This window comes from Triturus cristatus, chromosome 4_1 (assembly GCF_964204655.1).
Source record: "Triturus cristatus chromosome 4_1, aTriCri1.1, whole genome shotgun sequence".
In the NCBI taxonomy this organism is placed as follows: Eukaryota; Metazoa; Chordata; class Amphibia; order Caudata; family Salamandridae; genus Triturus; species Triturus cristatus.
The window spans coordinates 643,721,143-643,744,968 of NC_140585.1; the positions used below are offsets into that span (position 1 = coordinate 643,721,143).

The window sequence follows — 23,826 nt, forward strand, 5'->3', positions numbered from 1 at the left end:
CAAGCGTGTGAAAGGGAGGCCAGTGTGATCTGTTCTGGATCGACCCTTGATGGAGGCTGAGGGCCAGTCTCCATAGACTGCCAAAGTGCATTGCTGGCATTTCTGAGCTTTTGGTTTAGCTCGTAGGAGGATGTACACAGGGCTGCTGTAGTAGAGAGCGGCCTGCTAATTGTTTCTTCCACCGTTTAGCATGATAGAGGGGTTAGGAAGTTCAAGACAGCGTTCTTCTTTGTTGGGAAGAGGCAATCCTCCAAGTGGAGCCTGCACCTTTCTCCATCCCAGAAGTACTATTCCCAAAATCTGATGGCTGCAATGTCTTTAAGCATTATTATGCTGATGTTTTGGATGCTCCAATTTGAGGTATCCCTAGTCGCTTCCTGCTGTCGGAACCATCTCCTGAAACACAGACTGTGTCTGCACTGCAGAGGAGAAAGGGAATCGTTTTGTACTCAACCCTGGCAGTGGAATCAACATTACATGTCTGTAGGATAAAAAGCGGGACTGAGACTTCCTCTTTTCGTTCCATATTTCTTGCTGATGGAAGTGAGCTACCAGAGGGACTTCTGAGATCCAGGGCTGGCATCACTGACAGCCACTCTCCCAGAGATGAGCTGACATCTCCCAAAAATTCTCCAAGGAGCTGCTAGTGAAGCTGTGGGACTGCATCATTACTGAGTCTGCCTGGCCTACTGAGAGAAGCGAGCGAAGGATATCCTTGTAGTAGGAGTCTGTCCAGACGAGCGCTGCCTCTGTTAATGGGTGGAAGGAACAGCCTAAAAGTGAGGATTACCTACCTTGGGAGCAATGCAGGAGTGTGCCAAGCCCTGGAGAAGATTTCTTGGCCTCATGATTGTTGCTTAAATCCTAACCCGCTTTCTGAAGTCTGTTTATCCCAATTACAGTGTGTGTGTGCCTGAGACATTATCCTGATGCACTTGCCTATTTTCTCTACAGTACTTGTTATAGCACCCTGTGTCCATGGGAAAATTCCTTTGTGTGATATTTTTTTTGATAATACATTTTATTGAGTTTTCAATGTAACCAAACAAACAGCACCATTCAGAGTTACATCGCATGGGAATAGTCCAGAGTAAGCACAGTTCATATTGATATAAAAAGTGACGTACATGCAAATCAAAGGCCCAAATCCCTAGAAGCATTCCGTAGACCCAGCCGACCCACCTTAAAACTCTATCACCCCCACCCACTTCCCCCACATTCGGTGAAATTTCCCGGGGCATCCCCTGCCACATAAAGAGGTCGTTCCTGGGCGGCACACCAGTCCACCCACCTACGCCAGTGCGCCAATGTTGGTGCTGTAGCCGTCAGCCAATGGGCAGTGATATCTCTCTTAGCTACCACCAAGGCCGTGTTAAGAAAAAGCTTTTTGGCTCTGCTACTGTCCAGACCATCAGTTATGCCCAATAGAATACACGTAGGAGCCAGAGAGACCTCCCAGCCCAAGACCTCCGCCAATTCTCCTGTTAAGGACTCCCAGTACCTCTGTATCGGGGGTCAAAGCCACACCATGTGATAAAAATCTCTGCTGGGATGGGAGCAGCGGGGGTAAAGGGCATCCGACCGGAGCCCTGCACTGTGAAGGCGCAGCGGTGTAAGATAGGCAGCATGCAGGAAGTAGATTTGGACCAACCGAAGCCACGCCGAGACATGATTGTTTTGGGGCCCATCAAGGCATCTCTCCAGTCGGCATCCTCTAGCGCCTCAAGCCAGCCCTCTCACTTATCACGGAGGTGAGAGAGGGAGTTGGGGGTATTATTAGTGAGTGATCGGTATATTCTGAAATTCCCCCCCTTTCCCCAAATCACCAGTCATAATCTGCGCCTCCGGCGGACTGTACTCCGGCAAGGAAGCACCATCTGAGATGTATGAGCGAAGGGTGTGGCGCAGCTGCAGGTAGCGGAAAAGTTGGGAGGGGTGGAGAGAATGCCTGGCCTGCAGGTCTTGACAGGAGCGCAAGTGGGTACCACTCCAGACATCGCCCAACAGGGATATCCCAATGAGCTCCCACTTCCGGAATCCTACCAGGGACGCCACCTCCCGAGCTGGGTACCACACCACAGGGGGGTATATTGCGTCAGTCTGCCCGACCAGCGGGTGTGGCGCAATGAGGCCCGCCAAGCCAGGAACATTCCACGAGTAACCTCAGGGAGAGCCTGAGGGACAGCCGCACCATAGAGCATCCCCTGGAGGGAGGCGAAGCCCAGAGTGTGCAGTTCCAAGGCGATACGCCGGATCGGACCATCCGCCGTTAAACCAGTCGTGAAGCGTGAGTAGTCGGGTCGCTAAATAATACAGATAGAGGCTCGTCAGATCAAGACCTCCGTCAAAAGGCGGAATGCGGCACTGGGCCAGGGCCAGCCTGGCCCTCTTCTCCATCCCCCACCCCGCCCCCCACCATAAAAACTTCGTGATCAGACCATCTATCTCCCGGAACCTCCTTTGTGTGAGGTTTCATTTTGGTGTAATAAAGTACTTTTCTTTTATAAAAGAAAAGTAACGGATCGGGAAGTCATTATTCCATGCTATTTGGTAACTGCTGTGATTCGTTAATACCCATCCTAGGTCCCTTAGAAGCCTTGAACTGCTCGCTCTGCTATCCTGAGGCTCAAGTGCTGAACAGGTGTACTTGGTATTCGGTTTGCAGTGTCATAAAAGGTCAGGCACAGTTGTGGCCCAGTCACTCCCTTATTGCCCTATGGCAAAACAGGTGCCGATAAGGATGTAGGTTATCTTGGGGTCTGACTGATGCCATACAATGATTCAACATGTCCAGCATGACGATTATCATGAGCCGGCAGATCATTTTTTTGCCCCTTTAATAATCTGATGCTTGCTGTATCTTGATTTACAGAAAGCCTGTGGCCTAGATGCTGTATAGGTTCTGCTTTGGATTCCCCTTTGGGGCACCTAATCAAGGACAGCGCCTCTTTTGCAGTTGTGGTTTGGAGGGCAGCAGAAATGTTGGATCTACAACTCTCTATTGAGGCTAATGCAAACTGTGTGACAGATTTTGAAACCTGGATATTCTACTTCAGAGTCCCTTTTACCATTTAGTGATGCTCTGATAGACCAAAACCATTTTCTGCACCAATGGTAATACAACCGATTGCTAGACATTGTATTCCAGCGCCTGGTGACCCTAAGTTCTAAGAAATAACATACCTTTTGGTGCATGCCCCCTCTTGGAAAGAGAATCCTAACTCTACACTATGACAGGCCTTATGAATTGGCAGTCTAGTAAAATTAAATCTGTGGCCAGGAAGCCTTTCTGTCTGTGGTGTTTCTATAATCACACCCTATGGGATATGATGCGTGATGGTCTTATCAGTCCCACCTGAAGATCTTTCCACAAACAGTCTAAGATGGACAATATGCAGCTAAGCAGATTCTTTGTTCTGGACTGGACACTATAGACTTGGTTGCTCATGCAGTAAGTACCAGTGACCTACCACAATGCTCACCTCTGGATTTAATGTAGCATCTAGTTATCGTTGATGGACATGGCCTTTGATGGGGACATAGTTTTTTCTTAAAAAAGATGATATGACTCAGAACTATTTTAAAACAGTAGAATTCCAGCTTCTTCCTTCGGGGTTCATATTCCTAGCCTTACAATTTCAACAGCAGTACAAGACGTCCCGAGACTACTCTATGCTGTTTGGCTTTTGCCAGTGGCAGTCCTTTCCGCCCACATATCAACCGGAGCAGACTGTGTGTGTGCCCCAAGACAAGGAAGGTGCAATTAATGGGACAGCAGCATCAGTACTTTTTGTCCTCATCACCAATCCCTGCTATCAAACCCCCGGAGTTATCATTCAGACAGGATTGTGGGGCAGTCGGAGTAGGATATGGCATTTCCTACCCTATTGAAACTGGTATAATGTCCATTTTACATCCCCTGATGTGGAACCCATCCTCACATTCCCCCTGTTTACACCCAGATATAGGCAGACTATGCCTTTATTCCTCCCCAGTAAGTGTTAATGTTGCTACCAAAGGTGTGGGGGGAGGAGGGAGGAAAGTATTGAGATTGTACCCAACATATGGTGTGACCTGGGCTGTTTTTCTTGCTACTTCCTGGTGCCTAGGAAGGATTGAGGCTGATCCTAGACCTCTGATTGCCGAACCTGTTTCTCAAGAAGAAGTTCAAAATGGACCCTAGCGCAAGTCTGCTTGCCTTGGACCAGAAGGGTTGAATGATGTCCCCAGACCTGCAGGATGCATACTTTCAGGTACCAGTCTTGCAATCCCACAGGAAGTATCTTCAGTTTGATGTGGAGCCAGGCCATATTCACCATCCTACCCTTCAGCCTTGCAGCAGCCCCTCTGATCTTTCCAAAGGTCATGCCAGAGGTTGTGCACCATCTCCATAACTGGAAGAAATGTGCGCCTGCACTTCGACCACTGGCAGTTAAAGGTGATTTCGCCTCAGCTAGTCTCGGTCCACTCACATAAGATGATGTAGTTGTCTAACCTGTGATTTTCCATAAATTAGTCCATGTCTCCTCTTCACCCTTCACAGAGAATACCCTTTACTGGGGCCATCTCAGACACAGTTGCGTTCAAAGCCTTTTAAGTGCACCATTGAGTCGACTATGTTTTGGCTACAATCTTGATGTTTTGTGCGAGAGCTCTTGTTCCACGCTTGATTCTGAGCTTTCTGGGTCTGTTAGCATCTTGCATCCTGTTTGTGCCTCAGTCTCAGTCGCACATGTGGGCCCTTTATTGGAACCTGCAATAGGCCCAACCATGCACAAACCTTTCAGACAAGATCTTTGTCTTATTAGATGTCTCAGGACCTCCAGTGGTGGATGTCAGATGCGAGTTTGAGCTGCAACAGACAGGCGTCCATAGCCCCTTCAAAAGTCTCTGGGTTGACTGATATAGCATCCCACAGTTGGGGAAGTCACCTGAGCGAGGTGGCAATAAGGGGCCTCTAATCTTTAATTGAGAAGGAGCATCACATAACCCAGGAACTGTGTGCCTTTCTGCCTTTCTTAAGGGGCTGGTCCATCCAACACATCCACCATCTGGTACTGCGTCAAGCAGGCTGTCTGGTTACAGCTACTCTGTCTGGAAGTGTAGAGGTTGTGACACTGGCTGGCATTTTACAGGATCTCTCTCTGGCACCATTATCCAGTGGATCCCTCATTGTCCAAGCAGATGAGCTCACAGGTATGATCTTACTGACCACGAATGTCACCTGCTTCCAGAGGTTGTGCAGAGCATCTCTGCACAGTGGGGTGAGCTGCCAATTCACCAAACACTCTAGCCAGTTGGGGACCTCAGAAACTGCACACATGGGTAAAGTGGAGAACAGGGTAATGGAGAATATAGCACTAAATAGCTAGAGGTAATGCTAGGAGAGCCAGGAAGATCAGTAGCTTTATATGAGCCACAGTGGAACAGCCTTAGCTGTAGTACTTCTGGGTCAGTAGTGGTAGAGTGGACTTAAAAAAACTACAGTGTGCAGTTGCAAGTTGTCTGGCAACAGCGTTTTTTATGACTACTTTGTTTACTCTCCATTACCTCACTTTTGTTATTTTTGCCCTTATTGGTTCCCTCAGTTTTTTTTATACTGTTTCCTCATGATTCCTGTGACTTCCAACATTCATTTGTGCCATAGTTTTATACCCCTAGTTACAAGCTCCCTCCTTCCCTTTGATGCTGTAGAGGTACCTTCTAATTCAATTCTTGAGCGGGCACTAGGTTTGCTTGGGAACTAGTTACAGCCTGCCTGCACTGAGTACGTTCTGATTCTGTTATTGTAGTTATTACTGTTGTTTCCGGTTTATATATTATCCTACCTCTGACTTGTGTTCTCTTGCCATTAGTTTGAGAATTGCCACTCCTTTGTGATTGAATAGGGACGCTTTGCCTCAGACAATCCAGTCTGGATTTATCAACCGCCAACCAGCAGTAGTGTGTCTCTTTCTCCCTCTCATTTTCTCATTGCACATGGGTCCTCTTCTTAGACCCTAAGATATACATGAAGGAAGTGAGTGGAGCCATAGGCAGAGGAGAAGGGGTTGGCCTTGACATCCTCAAGTGTACTCTAGTTGTGGTTGTGACTTGAGCCTTGAAAGATCTCTTGGCCACCTCCAGAATCTGATGTTTTGCACTCTAGAGTTTCCCTTGTTGCAGTTTTAAGATGCGTTCCACTTTCTGCATGACTTTCTGTTTCTGCTCCTAAACACATGGGTGTGGAAAAAAAGTCAGGCAGGACTGATCACAGCTCATTCTGGCAGCCCCAGGCTGGGTTCTGATTGTCTGACATTTTTACCTCTTGACTCTGAGCATATGAACTTCACTTTGGCTGTCTCTTCGGAAGGATCTGCTGTCCCAGCAACAGGGTGAGATTCTACATCTGAACCTTCACAGTCCACACCTCAATGTATGGAGATTGAGTGAAACAAACTGACATGTCTAAACGTTCTCTCATAAGTGGTGAATGTCATTCTAGATGGCCGTCGCCCTTCTACCAACTCTGTATATTCATGCTGATCAGGCTGCTGGGCTAAATTTTTTACTCAGTGTTAGGAGAAGCAAGTCGTTCCCCCACTGGTTAACATGTCTGCTGTTTTTTTTTTTCTACTGTCTTTGGACCAGTAAGGCTTTGCTGTCGGCGCTGTTAAAGATAATTTATTGGCCCTTTCGACTTTTCTTTGTTTGCTTGAGTAGTCGTCCTTACTCAAGTCACCTGTTAAGATCCATTTCTTAAAGGTACTTTTACATAGTTTGCCATCTACTACCTTTATTGTAGCGCAGTGGGAACTTAACTTGGTTGTCACTTTTCTCATGTGCGCTCCCTTCTTCCCTTCCAGCCTCTCTACAGCTGTGCTCTGAGTCTCTTCACCTTGAAGACTGTGTTTTTTCATTGGCATAATTTCTGTGTTGAGACTTGTCAGATCATGTGTATACATATATTCAGAAGCTACTAAATTTCTTTTTGTGAACTCCCTGCCCCCCCCCCCTACCAGTGTACCACTAATTCGTTATTTTATCATTGGTTATTAGTGTTAATGGGCTTGCCCGGTTTGTTGTTTGCTATTTATTTAACTGATCATAAGATGATTGCCACAAAAAATCTGGCTTTGTAGAACTATGTCTTTGTAACATGTGTGGCTGTAGATATACATATCCTGCATACTCCTGCCATCTAGTTTTGGGCGCAGACGTTGGCATCTTGTTTTTATTTGAAGAAGTTTTGAGTCACAAGACCTGTTGTGACTTCTCCATTAATCCTAAGGGCACCAGTACAAAGACTCCACCTCAGGTTGTTTTCTTCCATCACCAGGTTTGGATGTTTGAGTGCCAGCTCAGGGATAGGTGGGTGTTTTACTAGACTGTTCGGGACCAAACTTTTGATCTTCAAACTCTGCGACTTCAAAGCAATTGCTGCCTAACTGGCACCCATTCGGAGGACTTTTCACCAATGCCTTAGTTCCTTGCCAAAGCACTTCTTCTAACGACTTGTCAATGCATTGTGGCAGGAGCCCCCACCAATGACCAAGGGACTTTGATGCCTTTCAGCTTGTATTCAGGAAAATGACTATGGGGTGTGTGGGGGTGGCAGTTATGGAATGTACACCTTTCCAGTTCTGTGCGAGGTGCAATGCCAAGAATGCCTGGTCACCAATGCAGCATGTGTAACATCTTACTTGTCGCTGGAGCACAGTAAGGCTTCCTGCAATGCCTGCTGGACATTCTGGTGTAAGAAAACCCTCCAGCTCTGATGAGAAAACCGTTCGGCACATCACATCACCTCACCCTCAAACCTCACCCAAGACCCCTGACATCTTCAGACCAGAAGACTTTTTGTTGCCCAGAAAGAACAAGGAGGCTTGTCTAACTTTTCAACCCCCATAGAGTGCTTTGCTCGGAGACCTCCAACATCAAGCAGAAACAGGCCAAGCATCTACCCTGGGACTCTGGACCAACTACCCTAGCACCCCTGTGCTGTTGCAGATGTAACATTGTCAGCCAACTCAACCTCATAATCATCTCCAGACTGAGGCAGTGCGCCCCTCCCATGGAAATCTGGCATCTAGCTCGAGTATACCCTGAAAGGTTACTAACATCAGGGTCGCGATCCGCCACCAGACACTGCTTGACCCCTGATATCCTTCTTTGATGTTGAGCAAAACCTCACCTAAGGGTGCTGAGCCACGCATCTCGACGATGGCCTGAGACATCGAACAGCCAACTTTAGAGCCGATATTGATGCTGAAAGGCCTGCCTAAACTCTCTTGAGACTGGATCCAAGTGAACCCTTAACACCAAGATCCGACACCATTTCGGGATCGCTCGAGTTGCAGCTGTTGGAGGTTCTCGAGATGAGGCAGGAAAAAATATACATCCAGCCCAGTATAGGTGAGATGCTGATTGTGCTGTACTATTTATTTTTTTGTGTCACTTATTCCCCCTCTCACTCCCCGCCCCCCATTCCGCGTGGCTTATCAATGCTTTTTTGACTGCATTTTTTTCTGTTACTGTGGCCTAAGCACTTTGTGGTATCGTCATCTTTGTCATGCATTCTTTCCTCAGTGTTATGTCCCCTGCTGCTCAGCCAGAGTGACTGTGATGTAATTAGAATGCTGGTGTGTGCGTGGTTTGATAGAGTGTCAGTTGAGTGCGTGGGCTGAGCAGCAGGAATGCTGTTCCTGGTGGGGCTTCCTATTACTACCTTTACCTGTATCCTGAGGCTCCTACCTTGTGAATAAACCTAATCCTGTTTCACCTTACTACTGGCTACTCTACATCTTCATTTACCACAACCCAAGCAAATACATACTTTACAACTGCTTACTGTTGTTAGTGATAGGGCATTTACTTTGTGCCCAAACCTTTTGCTTTGGGGCAAATGTGTTGCACCCGCAGGGGCATATGTTTTGCACTTTATTGTGAGGCAGGTGTATGGCACCCGTTGGGGCACATGCATTACACCCTTGTACCATGCTTCAGAGTCTACAACTCTATTATGAGGTGTAAGTTTTGTTGTGCCTCCATATTTTATCGTCTGTGGAGGGTGGAGAGTGTGGGGTTTTCTCCAGAGTTATGTTCGTATGTGTTAGTCTTATCCTTGTATGATTATTATCTTCTCTGGCCCTTTTATCTTTTATGTATTGCGTGATAGAATTTGTACACTCTTGCTTCTTTCTTATCTTTATTGATGTTGTGTGTTACTGTCTTACTTTGATTTCTATTTTCAATTTTTTCCATACAGAAGGCAGGTGTGTGGTATCTTCAACTTTGCCATGCATTCTTTCCTTAGTGTTATGTCCCCTGCTGCTCAACCAGAGTGACTGATGTAATTAGAATGCTGGTGTGTGCGTGGTTTGATAGAGTATCAGTTGAGTGTGTGGGCTGAGCAGCAAGGATGCTGTTCCTGGAGGGGCTTCCTTATTACCACCTTTACCTGTATCCTGAGACTCCTACCTCGTGAATAAACCTAATCCTGTTTCACCTTACTACTGGCTACTCTGTATCTTCATTTACCACAAACCTCTTTATCAGGGAGATCAATCTGAGCTATTTCTGGGTCACTGAACCCTATCTTCATGGTATGTTCTCGAGGCGATTATTAATCTGCTAATATGTTCACAGTTGTGTTCTGTGCTGGATCTCTTTCAAGATCTAGTTTCTTGCCCCCTTTGTTTTTCTTTTCTGCTTCTCTCCTAGTGCTTCTCTCCTAGTGCATCTTTAGTGTAATTCTATATAGTTGACACTATAAACTGTACATCACTGCGACTACTATGCAGTGTGGCTGAAAGTATATATATTTTTTTAAGACTCAGTCAACCCTTCCTGCACTATATGGTTCTTTTTTTGTTGTTGTTTTTTTTTACTTTTTAACCGCACTACACGGCAGCTGTCCTGCAGTACTACATAGCTTAAAAACATCGACAAAGCCACATTTTAGAGCTGTCTGGCTATGTCAGTTTTTTGCCATGTTGCCCAGCGGCTCCTGTGCAGCATGGTACAAAGTAAAAAAAAAAAAAAAAAAACGTTATGATGCAGCCAGTTTTGGCCGACTTTTGACACTTATAAAGCCGGTAAATCTTGCATAGGCGAGACCAATTGTCTTTGCCATTGCTTGTTACTAAATGAAATAAATATTTAATAAATAGTTTGACAACTAAATTGCCTTTTGAGAGGCATAACCAATTGAGCTGGAAACTATGCCTCATGGAAAACTCTGCAGTAAAGTTCACGAAGCTCATATTCAATCATTAAGTCAAACAATATCCTTAAAGATTTTAAATGCTAATATTACACAATGTAGATACATCCCATTGTAGAGGATAATAGATCGTCTTAAGCATACCTCTACATGTCAATTTGACTTATTGCAATATGCTGGCTATTTTGTATTCTTAATTACCTTCTCTACTGTGAATAGTATAGTATTAGTTTGCATTTTGAAACTGTAGTTTAATTCTAAACATCTTAATTTATAGGAAGATCCTGCATTGCAGCGCCATTTTAAAGGTCACAAAGATGCAGTTACCAGTGTTGACTTTAATCCAGACACACAACAGCTTGGTAAGTCCTTTGTAAATAGCCATTGTTCTTAGCTTAGTAAGTCACATTGAAGTCTGCTTTGTACAGACAGTGTCCTTCTTTGTAGTTGCACCACAAACACTCCCCAGCTGGTCTCAAATTACTTGCAACACACACCCTGGGGAAGCCCGTTCTCCTGGGGCATATTCTCTTGTTACAGGAAGGTAAAATGGGACTTTGTTAACCCAGTGGTACACAGCTCATAAAGTTGTCTGTGCAGTACAACTCTGAATATCTTATAGTAGATTTCCCTCTTCATTAGAAGTGCTAGCTTATCCTCACCAAGAGTACAGCAAAATGAGAGTAAGAGCAGCAACCATCATCAGTCACAATGCACTTTATTAGAAGTAAGACCGTAATTTCAGGAAATAGAAAGTATTAATTCTGACAATAGAAAAGTCAGCCATAATCACAAGACTCCCAAAGTATTACAGGCAAGCTCCTCTACCTTACTTTTTGGTAGGACTACTGAGGGATTTGAGCCTGTGGCTTTTTTCTACATATTGGGACTATTAACAAGTATGTCATGGAGTCACTAAAGAATGTCCGGTCCTCTCCTTCAGCATCTATCATGAATCCCAACACTCTGATCTTATTTTGGAATGGCAGATTTCCAGCACCCCCATCCTGTGTGAGAAGGTTTTGTTTTGCTAAATACCCATGAACATTTTGTAGTCACAATAGCAAGTTTTGACCCATCACCTCTGTAGAAAAATTGGGTTGCTGGTTTAGAGGGGCGAAACCTTCCTCGAGCATCAACCACAATTAATTTCAGGATGAAACTCAAGCAAACCCCAAATTAACCTGTGCTCAACCCTCTGGTAGCTTGCCACAAAACAATCAGGCTTGACTTAGAGGCAATGTGTAAAGTATTTATGCAGCACTTCAAACAGTAATGAAGTAAAAACACAACATAAGAAAAATCCCACACTAATTTAGAAAATTATAGTAAAATGTAATAAATTATTTTAGACCCAAACGAAAATAAAATCCAGAGATATGCCATTTCAAAGATTTAAGTGGAAAGAGTGCCTAGAAGCGCACAGTGCCAACTGTGGTTATCAGGTTGGCTGGACCAGGGCAAAGATCAGGTCGACCACGGTGGAGCACGGGCCGGATACAGGGCCCGAATTAGGCCCACTGAACAAAGTCCCTGAAATCCGAGTTGCAGAGCGTTGCGAGATCCACCATGGATGATTCATTGTGCAGCGGTGTTTCCAATGGGCTGCGCACTGCGATGTGAGGTCCTGCATCAAGGATGCATTGTGCAGCGGCACTACTGGGAAAGTGCGGGGCTATGATGTGAGGTCCTGGGTCTAGGATGTGTCGCACAGTGGCGGTTCTTAGAAGTGCCATGACTGTGATGCAAGGTCCTGCGTCAAAGAGACCTCGCGTAGCTGCAGTTTTGATGCGGTGCTGCGATGTAAGGTTCTGCTTTGACCACAGCTGGACTGGCAGCGCACCTTCAAGCCCACTTCCACGGGTCCAGGACTGGGTTGGCATAACCTGCAGGGCAAGACGCACAGCAGGAAGAGACCAGGTGCTCTGTTCAAGGTGGTTGAAGCCTTTTCTGTCCCTGAGGCTATGATCAAGAGGCCAGCCAATTAGCCCTTGGATTCACTTTGGTGGTCCTGGGTTTAAGATGCAGGTCTAGCCCTTTTCACTTAGGCAGTTGAATAGCAGGACAGCAGAGTAGCATTCCTTAGTGCAGCGGAGCAGTATTCCTTAGTGGAGCAGAGCAGCATACCAGTCCTTCTGAGTCTTCCACGGGTCAAGATGGCATACTAAAGTAGTCTGAGGGTCCAATATTTATGCTTAGTGCCGGCTTTGAAGTAGGACAAGGTTCTGGAGATTTCCATCCCTAGAGGTGTTTGGAATTGCATGCCCTCCTGCCCGGGCCCCAGCTGGTCTAGGGGCCCAAAAGGCTAGTGTCAAACCCTTTCTGAGTATGCTGGGCAGAGCCTTTGTGATGTGCAAGTGTAGTAGGTGGAGCTCCTTCCCCTCATCAAGTCAGAGATGGCCCATCCTGACAACATCTCTTCCCCCTTTGTCTCACAGTCTGGTAGCTGTTCGAGGGTTTCAAATTAGAATTCTTGACAATTAACTTGGCCTTTCCAACTTGCTCCCAATTGAAAGTTAACTCTTATTAAATGTAATAATGTAACCAATGTTAACCTATGAGCAATGTAGGCCTTGCAGAAGTAAAAAGCAAATGTACGAGTTGTTCACTACCATGACATGTGAAAGTTAAAACTACATGTTCCATTTTTTAAGTATACTGCACCCTGCCCTATGGACTGTTTAGGGCCTACACTAGGGAAGACTTGTGTGTATTAAAAAGGAAGGTTTAAGTCTGGTAACATTTTTATTTTGCCAGGTCTAAATAGCAGTTTAAAACAGCACATACAGGCTGCAATGGCAGGCCTGAAACATGTTTAGACGGCTTCTTAAGTTGGCAGCACAAGCAATGCTGCAGGCCCAGTAGTAGCATTTAATTTACAGGCCCTGGGCACACATAGTACCACTTTACTAGGGACTAACCAGTAAATAAAATGTGGCAGTTGGGTGTAAGCCAATGTTACTATGTGTAAGGGAGTAAGCACATGCACTTTAGCATTGGTAGCAGTGGTAAAGTGCACAGAGTCCTAAGGCCAACAAAAATATGATCAGCAAAACATATGAAGGAGTAAGGCAAAACGCTTGGGGTAATGCCACCCTAAGGCTGACAGGTCTAACAACCCCCAATTTGGTGCATCGAGATCTTTTCCATCTAGCCATCTCACCCACACAATCAATTTATCAAGCTTTCCATCTAAATGGGTAATTGATTTTTTTCCAACACTGTCCAGTGCCACCATGAGTGGGTCTCTGATTGCTGATGTAGGGGGCAGCCAGGGATTGGACCCTATTGTTACGCTTGTCTTTGGAGCCAGGGGACTAAATGAGTCAGTTTCCCCTCCCTATACTTTGTCTTGGTCTGTAGTAGTTGCCTTTCCTCTTCCTGTACGACAATGGCGTATGTCATTTGTTTCCCTACCATACTTCAATCACATCATCATCAAAGCGGACTCAATGCTTTTTTCATCCATGTTTTCCATTGGGCATGTGCCTTTATAAATAGCACTGTGTACCTGTTCTTGCTAGGGCTGAAATTTGGTGTGTCCCTTCCTTTAATACTCTATCTTTGTGAATTGGTGGAGCAAAGAGAGAAGCAAGGTTGGTGTGAGAAGAGAGGACCCAAGGTTAATGTTTCGACTCATGAACTTGATGTATTATGAATTAATTTTGACAGTAAAAGAAAAAGGACAACTACGGTTTGAAATATTAATGTTATTAGATCTGCTGTAGAGATATAAAATTTGAAAGGCGAAGAAAACATTTTAATGCAAAAGATACAGGCAGGTTTGATGAACTTCTGAAAATGATAAGAAAGGTATAGAGGAATAAAGACACAAGGTTAAAGAAAGGAGGGAAGGATCCATCCCCAAAGGGCAGGCGTATAGAGGGAAAGAAATGGCTGTGAAAACAAAAAGGGTTGATAATATGAACGACTTGTGGGAGAGGATATCATGGGAGCGCTAGGCATGCAGGTGCAAACAACTGTCAATGAAATATTGAGGTTTGCTTCCTGTAATAAGACTGGTTCAATGGCTATATTCCAGTCACCACCCAGGGTCACCATCGAAGATCAGTTATCCGCCAGTGATCTGAGTAAGCCAGCAAAGAAGGAGGCTTTAGCAAGGTTGGGAGCATATACTGAGCCTACAGTGAGTAGATGGTTGTGTATAGAAAGTGTGGCGAGGATGTAGCAACCGTATGGGTCCACCTACATGCAAGTTATCTGGGCCGGCAAGTTTTTATGGATCGTGATTATCACTCTAGTTTCTGATTAGACACAGCAGCGTTGGCCAGGGCTTCTGGGTCTGGAGCATCTCTAGACACCAAAAGGACCTGACCCACTCAATATTGTTGTAGCCTAGCGGACTCTGCTGACGACAGGTGTGTCTGTTGTATGGAAAATAAGATGAACATGGTTATGGTGCAAAACATAATCTATGATTGGTCTTGGTTGGGAAGAAGGGGTGTTCAGACAACGTTGAACCCTATGTGCGTGCTGTATGTTGAGCTGGGGTTGGAAGGTGATCCCCAGGAGGCAGGGGCCGAAGGAATCCCCAAAATGGCTTAGATTCCCCCCCATCTTCTGATTCTGGTAAGCTGTAAGTATGATGTTATTGTGTCAGCTGCAGTCCTCAAGATCTTTGATTCTTTTCTGGAGGTGTACCAGTCCCAAGCCCCAGTCTGTTCCAGCAGTTTGTGGTTGTTCCAGGTCTGTAAGCCGGTGTTCTGTGTTGCCGAGGCGCGGATGAAGTGTAGACATCTCTGAGTTTAAAGATTCAAGTTCTGCCATTGATTCCTAAGATAAGCAATCAAGCGACCCCCAAGGTGGATTTAATGTCCTTAAGTTCCTTTGTCAGGGCATCGAGGGAGGATGGCTCCATTGTTCCTGGTAGGGAGGCAGCCATCAGGTTAGGGACAGCCCCCTTGACATCTTCAAAAATGTGAGTTGGCAGGAATTCTTCTTCTTAGACATTGGATAAAGGCTTGGAGCGAGAGAGGGTCAAGGCCCCTGACATGCAGTAGTCTTTAAAAGTCCAAGATATGGAGGCCAGTGGACTTAGTGTGTCCAAGTCTTTTAGTCGATGTCCAGAGCTTCGGAATTCAGGAGGTATGAAAGGTGAGAAAACCGTTTCTTCTATTGGCAAGGGGGCTTGAATAGGCAGTATGGCAAACAGGTAAGGCCTGCCTGACCCCAAGAGGGCTGCCAAGTGAGAGAGTCAGGGGTGAGCAGCAATGTCTGGGCCGTGAGCTGGCCTGGCCCCATTATGGCCAACATCCGAGGTGGAAGGGCAGCCTAAGTCAAAATGGCGTCCCCAGATTCGTGCTGTGTCTGGTCTGCAGACATTGCAGAGAACCAGGCTATGGAGGTGCCTCCAGGGGGCAGGCCAGTACCTGGTGGAGAAGGGGGGGGTCACCGGAGCCCAGAAGTCTGTCCACAGAGAGTATTCTAATATTCCCCGGAGGCAGCTTGCTGGAGTACGAGCATCTCGGCAGCACCTCTGGGATGTCCAGCCGTGAGGCGGCCACACACTCAGGCAGTTGCAAAGGCGGCTGGCGGCGGGACCAGTGGCACGGCAGCACCAGCACCTCCTGGTCCATCTGCTGGGTGGGAGAACTTGAGTGATAGCCATTGTCAAGGAACCGTGGGAAACAATGGTTGCAATCCAGTAGGGCCATGCTGTTAGGACCCGGGCAGAGGACTCTCCGGGAGTATGAGGAAGGTAGGCCAGGGTCTGCGCTCGTTAAGTGGGTAAAGGGAGGTCAGGGAGAGAAAGCGCCAACAACCGGTCGCTATAGAAGCTCATGGCATCCCATTAAATATATTTTGCCGGATGGGAGGCCTGTACCTTTCTAGGACACGGCCATCTTCATGTGGACCAGGCTCTGACCTCTGAAGGACTCTGCTTTAGTCATACCAGATATCTTCTCTGTGTTTAATGTAGAGATAGTGCATTCAGTAAACTGGATTTTAGTATTAGAAGGGGAGGACACAAGGATTATCATAGTACACTCTCCACATGCACCCTCCAGGCCCATGAGCCCTAGTTTAGTGTGGCTAGAGACATTTGCCAAGGTTGGTAGAATTCCTTCCTGGAACTTTTATCTCATTGGTATGGGTGTGCCCAGGAGTCATTCCCATCCAATCGCTTGTGCCAAGTATAAATGGGATACCTCCAGGCATCCATGTAAGAACACTTCCTAGCATTGGGAAAGACCAGAAGAGGACTGGACCTGCTGTTTGTGAATAGAAAGGAGCCCTGAAGGATGGCCTTGCTCCCACTTGTACCCAGGGCGAAGAAGGGGACTCCATGGATTATTAGACTGACCTCCTGTTCCAGCTACAGGGATAAAACAAGCTACAAGAGGCCTTTTCCTGGAAGTAGCTAGCTGAGGAAGGGCAACTGAACCTGTACTTGATCCAGCTGTTTGCCTCTGCCTGACACCCAGTGAGTCTCTAAGTGCTTCCCCTAAATTCCTGGGGATCTTTAGAGGTGTGTTCCTATGGTGGATTGGGACTTAGAGGACTTGGGGCCATATGTAGAAAGCAAAATTGCGATCGCAAACCCAGAAATTCGCCGAATTTCGGCGTTTGCGATCACAATTTTGCTAAGTGGTATGTAGGAAGGCAAATCTGCGTGCAAAATAATCGCTAAATTTGCGATTCCTTATTTTGCAATTGCATTTAAGGAATCGCAAATTTTGCGATTCCTTAAATGCAATGTAAGAAGCACCAAAAAAGTGCAATTTGGCCTTAAGGAATCGCAAATTACCACCAACTACAGGTTGGTGGTAATTTGCGATTTCTTTCAAAAATGCATATTTTTGCATTTTTCAAAGTGGCATGTGGTGCACACACATGTCCTTAGGGCATGTATGTGTGCCACATGTGCACCCATGCTCATTTCAGGGGTGCAACAGGGTGTCCTTTTGACACCCTGGCACACTTGAAATTGCATTCTCAATTTGCGATTCTGTAATTGAGAATCGCAAATTGAGAATGTCTTCCCATTCATTCCTATGGGTCTCTAGGCCCATAGGAATGAATGGGGAGGTATTCCTTAATTGCGAATTGCAATTTGCAATTCGCAATTAAGGAATATGTAGGATTCGCAAAATTATTTGCTAATCCTACCTACATTCCGTTTTGCAATTCTCTAATTGCGATTCCCTAAAAATTGCAATCAGAGAATCGCAAAACACGTTCTACCTACATATGGCCCTAAGTGCCTAATTTATATCTTGGTGGGCGGGGTACTCTGTCACAACAGGGACGGATATCCCATCCGCCGAAATATAAATCCCATTATATCTTATGGGATTTATATTTCAATGGACAGGATATCCGTCACCGTTGTGACGGAGTAACCCGTCCGCCAAGGTATAATTCAGGCCCTAAGTTGGAAGGTAAAATCTTTGACAAGTAGGAACCTGGTTGGTGTATCTGACCCATGCTGCATTGAAATCCACCTCAGATTGCACCTAGGTCTACTTGACGTATGACAGTCATTAGTACTTTGTGCTTTTAAGTGTCAATTTTGTTTTATTTTGTTTCATTGGAACATCAGTACACATCATACAGCCTTCAATCACCTGGCCGGAAGGTAAGTTTAAAAAAAGAACCAGAGAAACACAACATCAAAAAAAGTATGAAACCAACTCCAATGTCCCCTTTCTCCCTCCCTTCCCCAACAAGTCGCCACCATCTGTCTGATCTCTGAGGTAACTACGCTCCGGTGATATCCCATAGCTGGTGTTAATGAGTGTGTTGGTGGTGACTGATGTCCCTGTCTCCCAGTGCGATCACACATAATAACCCATAGGTAGCGGGGCAGGTTAGTTCCCTGAATTCTGACAAGAGAAAGTTTAGGCAAGGCTTCCAATGCCTTGAAAATTCATCCCCCTTGTATTTGAGTATTATGAAAATGTTGTCCATGTCCATCAAGTCCCATATTTTGCACAGTCACTGAGTGTGATGTGGTATAGTGGTGGTGCCTCAGTCCCCCAAAATCACCTCCTTGGCCGCACATAGTAAAATTTACATTAGTTCGCCTCTTGTGGATTGAAGTGGTAAGGAGAGACCATCCTCAACCCACAGGATAACATATGCTGGGGAGTCTTAGGAATTAGGGGCAAAGAGATAGTCTCTAAACCTCTGAATACTGCTCCCCTGTCCCAAGCTGCTATTGTTGCTCCGGTGATTGGAGAGGAGTCCAGTCCCCAAGGTCTGCATTTTTTGGGTAACCACAGAGGTTTCCAGATGTGCATACCCACTATTGATTGGTCCATGAAGAACCAGTGTTTTTCATTTTCTATCTTGTGCTATTCTAACATTTAAAATGTAGTGGAGCTGGGATGCGTAATACGAATTGGTGATATGGGGTACTCCCAGTCCACCCTCAGCTATTGGTCGGTACATTTGTCAGGTTGCCAGTCTAGGGTGCTTCACTGCCCATATGAAATTATTGAAAAGTTGCTGAATACTCTGTAGTGTGCGTTGGGGGAGAAGTAACAGAATAGATGAGCTAAAGTCAGATTTCAACTGGTGGTTTAGACGATTGTAATTATCTTTGAACATTTTATGAGCAGTGGGGGTAATATGTATAACTAGAAAGCATAGACTGCCTGTTGCCCAGAATAGTGGGAGACGGAATTGCAGCCTCTGTTGTGTTGGCAGGGACAGTCACAGTAACTGGGTTTGTGGGTATATATTTTAAAGCCAGAGACTTTACTTAGGCACTGAATGTTTGGACAATGCTGTCGTTAAGGAGACCTACAGGTCGGACAAGGTGAGCAGGATGTCATCAGTATAGAGGCATAGCTTATGCTCCAGTTGTGTGAGGGTTAGCCCCTTGGCCTCCATATTCTGTATGAGTATGTTTGCCTGGGGTTCCATATATATTGCATAGAGGAGGGGGAAGTTGGAAGCCCTGCCTGATCCCCACTTGATCTATATTGGGGAGGTCAGTGAGCCATTCATTTAAGTCGTGCCCGGGGTGTTTTGTAGCCACTGAAGTCTCTGGTGATGAATTTTGGGTCTAACCCCATTCTGTTCATCACTGCTCTTTTAAAAAGGGCCAGTGGACACAGTAAAATGCTTTTTCCGCATCAACTGATAATAAGACTGCTCCCTTACCCGTTCTGTTGACCTTATCCACCAGGTGGGGAATTTGCTTGATGTTGCTTGCACATATACGGCCTGGTATAAAACCAGACTTATCTGGGGCGACCAGGGATTGCATGTATTCACCCAGTTGATGGGCTAGTATGCCATCAGACGTTTAGCATAAATATTCAATAAAGAGAGTGGGTTGTAAGAGGAGCAAAGTTAGGGGTCCTTCCAGGGATTCGTCAGGATAATAATGACTACCTTCATTCATGGTTTCAGTAACTACCCCTGTTAAATAGTGTCGCTAAGACCACGATCTCTGCTCTGCAAAAGGTTTTATAGAACATGGCTGACTAGCAATCCGAGCCTGGGGATTTTTGGAGTTTCAGTCTCGGAATAGCTGCAACTACCTCATCCACCCCTATAGGTTTTCCCAGGGCTAAGACTTGGTATGCCGGGAGGTGTGGTGCAGATCTAGAGTTCAGCAGCATCTCTGCCGGTAATCCTGGATTCTGGGTCTCCATTTAAGGACTTGTAGCAATCAAAAAATGTCTGTTTGAGCTTTCTTTTTGTGGCGAGCAGGGCCAGCTCCTCATCATTTTAAATGTATATAAGTCACAGAGGTAGGTGCCCGTAGTTTACATGCCAAAAGTCTGTCTGCCTTATTCCCCCCTTATAATATTGCTGTTTTCGTCCGAGGAAAGAGTATTCCATGTGGTCAGCGTCCAGGATCTATAGCTTGGCCACTTAGGCTTGGAGAGTCCGCCCAGTCTTGGAGGCCCCCTTGTTTTATGCTCCCCTTCCAGGATCCCAAATTGTTCCTCCCGTATTGTGCACTTGGTTTTCGTGTCTTTATTGGTGGACGCAGCTAAGGATAGAAGTTCTCCACAGATAGTGACCTTCAGAGCTTCCCATAGTGTGTGTGTGAAGTGATCCCCTATGTGTCATTTTCCTTGAGGTATTGGGACATATCAGTGCCTGTGATGGATCTGTACTGCTCCCCTGCAAGGATAGTGTCTCGCAGGCACCATGTGCTGAGTTGCCCTGACGAAGGATTCATGTTTAGAGTTGTCCAGATCAGGGTGTTTGCGGGCAGCGATGATGGTCAATCTCCTCTAGCTAGTACAGTATAGCAGAGATGCCTAGAAAGTGATCAAATCTGGAATAGGTTTTATGGGCTGTGGAATAGTGTGTATAATCTGCCGGTCACTCTGTGTAGATCTATGCATTTAATTGCTGATATCTAAGTTGTGGCCTCCCACTCTCGATCTGGCAACTGTAGAGTGTGCATGGTCGCCATCTTTAGTAACTGTTCTGATTGGTGGTGGGGGCATAGATAGATGCTACGGCAAATATATGGTCTTCCAATGAGAAGCTTGGAGCTAGACCCGTGGACCACCCCTCTTTTTCAGACTCATAATATTCACCGGGTAGGGCGCCCATCAGTTCTCTAGTTGGTTCTCAGACTGATTTACTTTGTTGAGCACCGCCCGCCGTTCAGCTTCAATGAGGGTTTTGTAAGATTCTTTGTAGATTGCACCTTTTCACATTGTGCCGCCCTCTGTGAACGTTCGGGTGTCATCGCACAGAGTGCGCTGCCATAGCCGCGGTTCCCTGAGTATTATCCACACCCAATATGCAGCAGGTTTCCTGTACTGATTTCTGCTGGTAGAGCGTACCATCCCATGTGACGATCAGTTGAAATGGGTGGCCCCGTTTATGCGGATGTCTTCCTTTTGCTAAAAGTCAGTAACTGGATGAAATTCGCCTCTTTTCTGCAATATGAGTGGTGAAAAATCTTGATATAATGCTAGTTTATGCCCTTAAAGGCTTCCTCCAATATGCTCTCTTTTTGTCGGAAGCTGTGAAGACAGGTCAGAATGTTACGGTTCCAATTTGACCGAGTGGGGCGGGCAGCAACTCTGCATTTTCGATCCCAGACAATGTCTCCCTCGCCCAGGCTTGGAAGTATCTGTTTGAAGTGTCTCTTCATGTAAATCTGTCTGCTTAGGGGCACCATTGATCCTTATGTTCTGCCTAAAGGAGTGGTTTTTGTTGTCTTTGAGGTGTGCCTGTAGGTCTTTCAAGCATTCTTTTAGGGTGGGGGGGTTTCTTGTCTAGGAAATCGGTTTGTTCCCCTCTCGTATCACTCTGTCCCTCCACCTCCAGCGTGTCCACCGTATCGCCTCTCTCTCAATCGTCCTGTGAGTGAATCTCCGTTCTAAGTTCCTCTTTTAAAGTGGTGAAGTCATCTCTCAGGCCACGGAAGACTTCCTCCATTAAGGCGTGTGTCAATGGGTCCTCGTCTGTGGGTGTTGGATGGTCAGTGCACAAGTTATCGCCAGGGCAAGGCCTGTGTCGTCGTGTCTTGCTTGGAGGATTGTGGCTTGGTCAGTATTTCTTTAATGTTAGTCTTTCCTCCCTTCTGCATATGCCATGGCAATGACAATAGTCTATCAGTGTAGAATGTAATCTGGGGTGGCTATCGCTGTGCAGTTGAGCTGGGCACCCAAACAACGCTGTGCCAGTGCTCATCACTAAGAGGCCCAGGATAAATATTTCGCCTTATGGGGATGCCATCCCCTCAGTCTATGCCAGTCGCAGGGTGGAGACCTATTGGGATGGCAGGCCACGCACCCAATCATGTTGGTTCCTCATGTAAGTAGCCACATTGTTTGTGGTGAGGGAGGTCGTGGCACTGAGAGTCGCCCCTTTTGTGTCTGGGGCCTCCAGCTTTGTGTGGTATCCTAGGCCTAATGTGGTGCCGTATTAACGGGCCCAATTAAACAGGGACAAGCGCTCAAGGTAAATGGCCAACAATGGGATCACTTACCAAGAAAGTATTAACTAAATAGGTGCTACAATTGACCAAAAGATGATACTTAGATTCAATCATGCGGTGCAATTCCAAAGTTGGAACTTATCCAGAAAGAGCAGGCGTACATGAAATGCATTTGCCTGAAAATGTGTTTTACATTGTAGATCTTGATTAAATACAAAACATGGGGTAGAGAACATGCAAAGCATCATATGTTAATCGCGTCTGGCATCAATGAACCGCAGATACTGTAAACCATGAACAAATGTATGATAAGTCTACTCTTTTCTGAGGCATCAATGTACTGCATAGAGCAGGTAAATTCATGGCAGAGGATTCAGAAGACAGTCTGTATACAAGAAGTGACAGGATCATCGATGATACGGTCGCAACTTTTCTTAGTACATGAGACCGGCCTCAGGACTGTTTTGGCTGGAGTAACTTAACGACCCTTAATGCGAATGAATGATTTGTAAACCTAGAACTAAATCAACAATTCTGTATAATTTGTAGATTGGAATGTTTACATAACGTGGTAGGCTGATTTTGACTCATATGCCATCCGCCATCTTTACCAATCCTCATGGTTAATTCCAGGGCGGCTCATGGGCTGTCTCCTGGCATGAGCTTGCGGTCTAGTTGGCGATCGTGGCATGCATGGTAATGTATACCACCTATGCGGTACACGTAATGGATTTTTGCAGGGGTTATCCACTCGGTTTCGTGCAGGCTGGGGCGGAGGAGTGGCAGGCGTGTACTATCTCACTGCCATCTTCGCCCTGCCTCCGCTTTGTGCTTTTTGGCATTATTTCTGCTTAACTTTAAAAAGTCATATCTTCAGTTCCCCTTATTGGATTTTTGTCATTTTGTTTATTACAGTTTTTATTTGGTTTGGGATTTTTATTGGTTTGTATTTTGACTTTATTACTGGTTTGGTTCTACATAAATACTTTACACATTGCCCTAAATTAAGCCTGTCCGCTCGGTGCCAAAGCTACTAGTGGATTGAGCTCAGGTTAATTTAGTGACTTTGAAGGTTCACTTTGACAAGGGTTGTGATTATTCTTTGAGATGGATAGTCACTCTCCCCAGATAATAATCCAATTTCTCACACACCCCATGTACATTTATAATCTAAACAAAGACATCCATAACTTAAAGTAGGAGATAGGGCTACAGATCAAGTATAGTACTTTGGGGCAGAGGGAAGCAGAAGAGGAAGGAAAAGAGTGATTTTCCCTCTTTCTAGAAACAATGCGATACCTCAACAATACTGTTTTCAAATGTGGACTGACCACTTTATTGGGCCAGACCAAACGTGGGAATTTTAGGAAACAGGTTCGTGGCCTCTGGTTTTTGAAAATATATTGGAAATTTTCATCACAACAGCTGCCCAGCTTCTTAAGGTTTTCTTCATTTAGTCATGCAGCAGTGCTTTCAGTGCCAACAGCTTCCCCTTCCCCTAAAGAAATAGGTTCAGTTATGCTGGGTGCTGGACTGATGCCATGATTTCTGTGTCTACCACACCAATTCTGACTCGCAGTAGACGTTGTCTCCACCAAGTCACATTGCACACATCTGGGGACATTAGGCTCAGCTCGCCTTGTTGCAGTGCTTAGTTTGTGAAAACGTAAATACTGGGGCAAAAAGGTTTTCTTAAGATCTCTCTGCTGGTGTTGCTGAATAGTAAGGTTGCCTA

General features: G+C 45.7%; 1 protein-coding gene across 6 annotated transcripts in view; it reads left to right on the plus strand.

The window, feature by feature from the left end:
• Positions 1-23,826, plus strand: part of LOC146855326 (uncharacterized) — a 915,814-nt gene that overhangs the window by 144,251 nt on the left and 747,737 nt on the right. For 5 of the 6 annotated variants that reach the window (XR_014981308.1, XM_085653035.1, XM_085653037.1 and 2 more), the window contains one exon: positions 10,482-10,566. The exons of the other annotated variant lie outside the window; for it this stretch is intronic. Coding sequence is in view for 4 of the 5 variants with exons in the window: in XM_085653035.1 (XP_085509161.1) it covers positions 10,482-10,566 (85 nt within the window). In the remaining variant the exon portion in view is untranslated. The remainder of the gene's footprint in view (positions 1-10,481; positions 10,567-23,826) is intronic. 6 annotated transcript variants of the gene reach the window in all.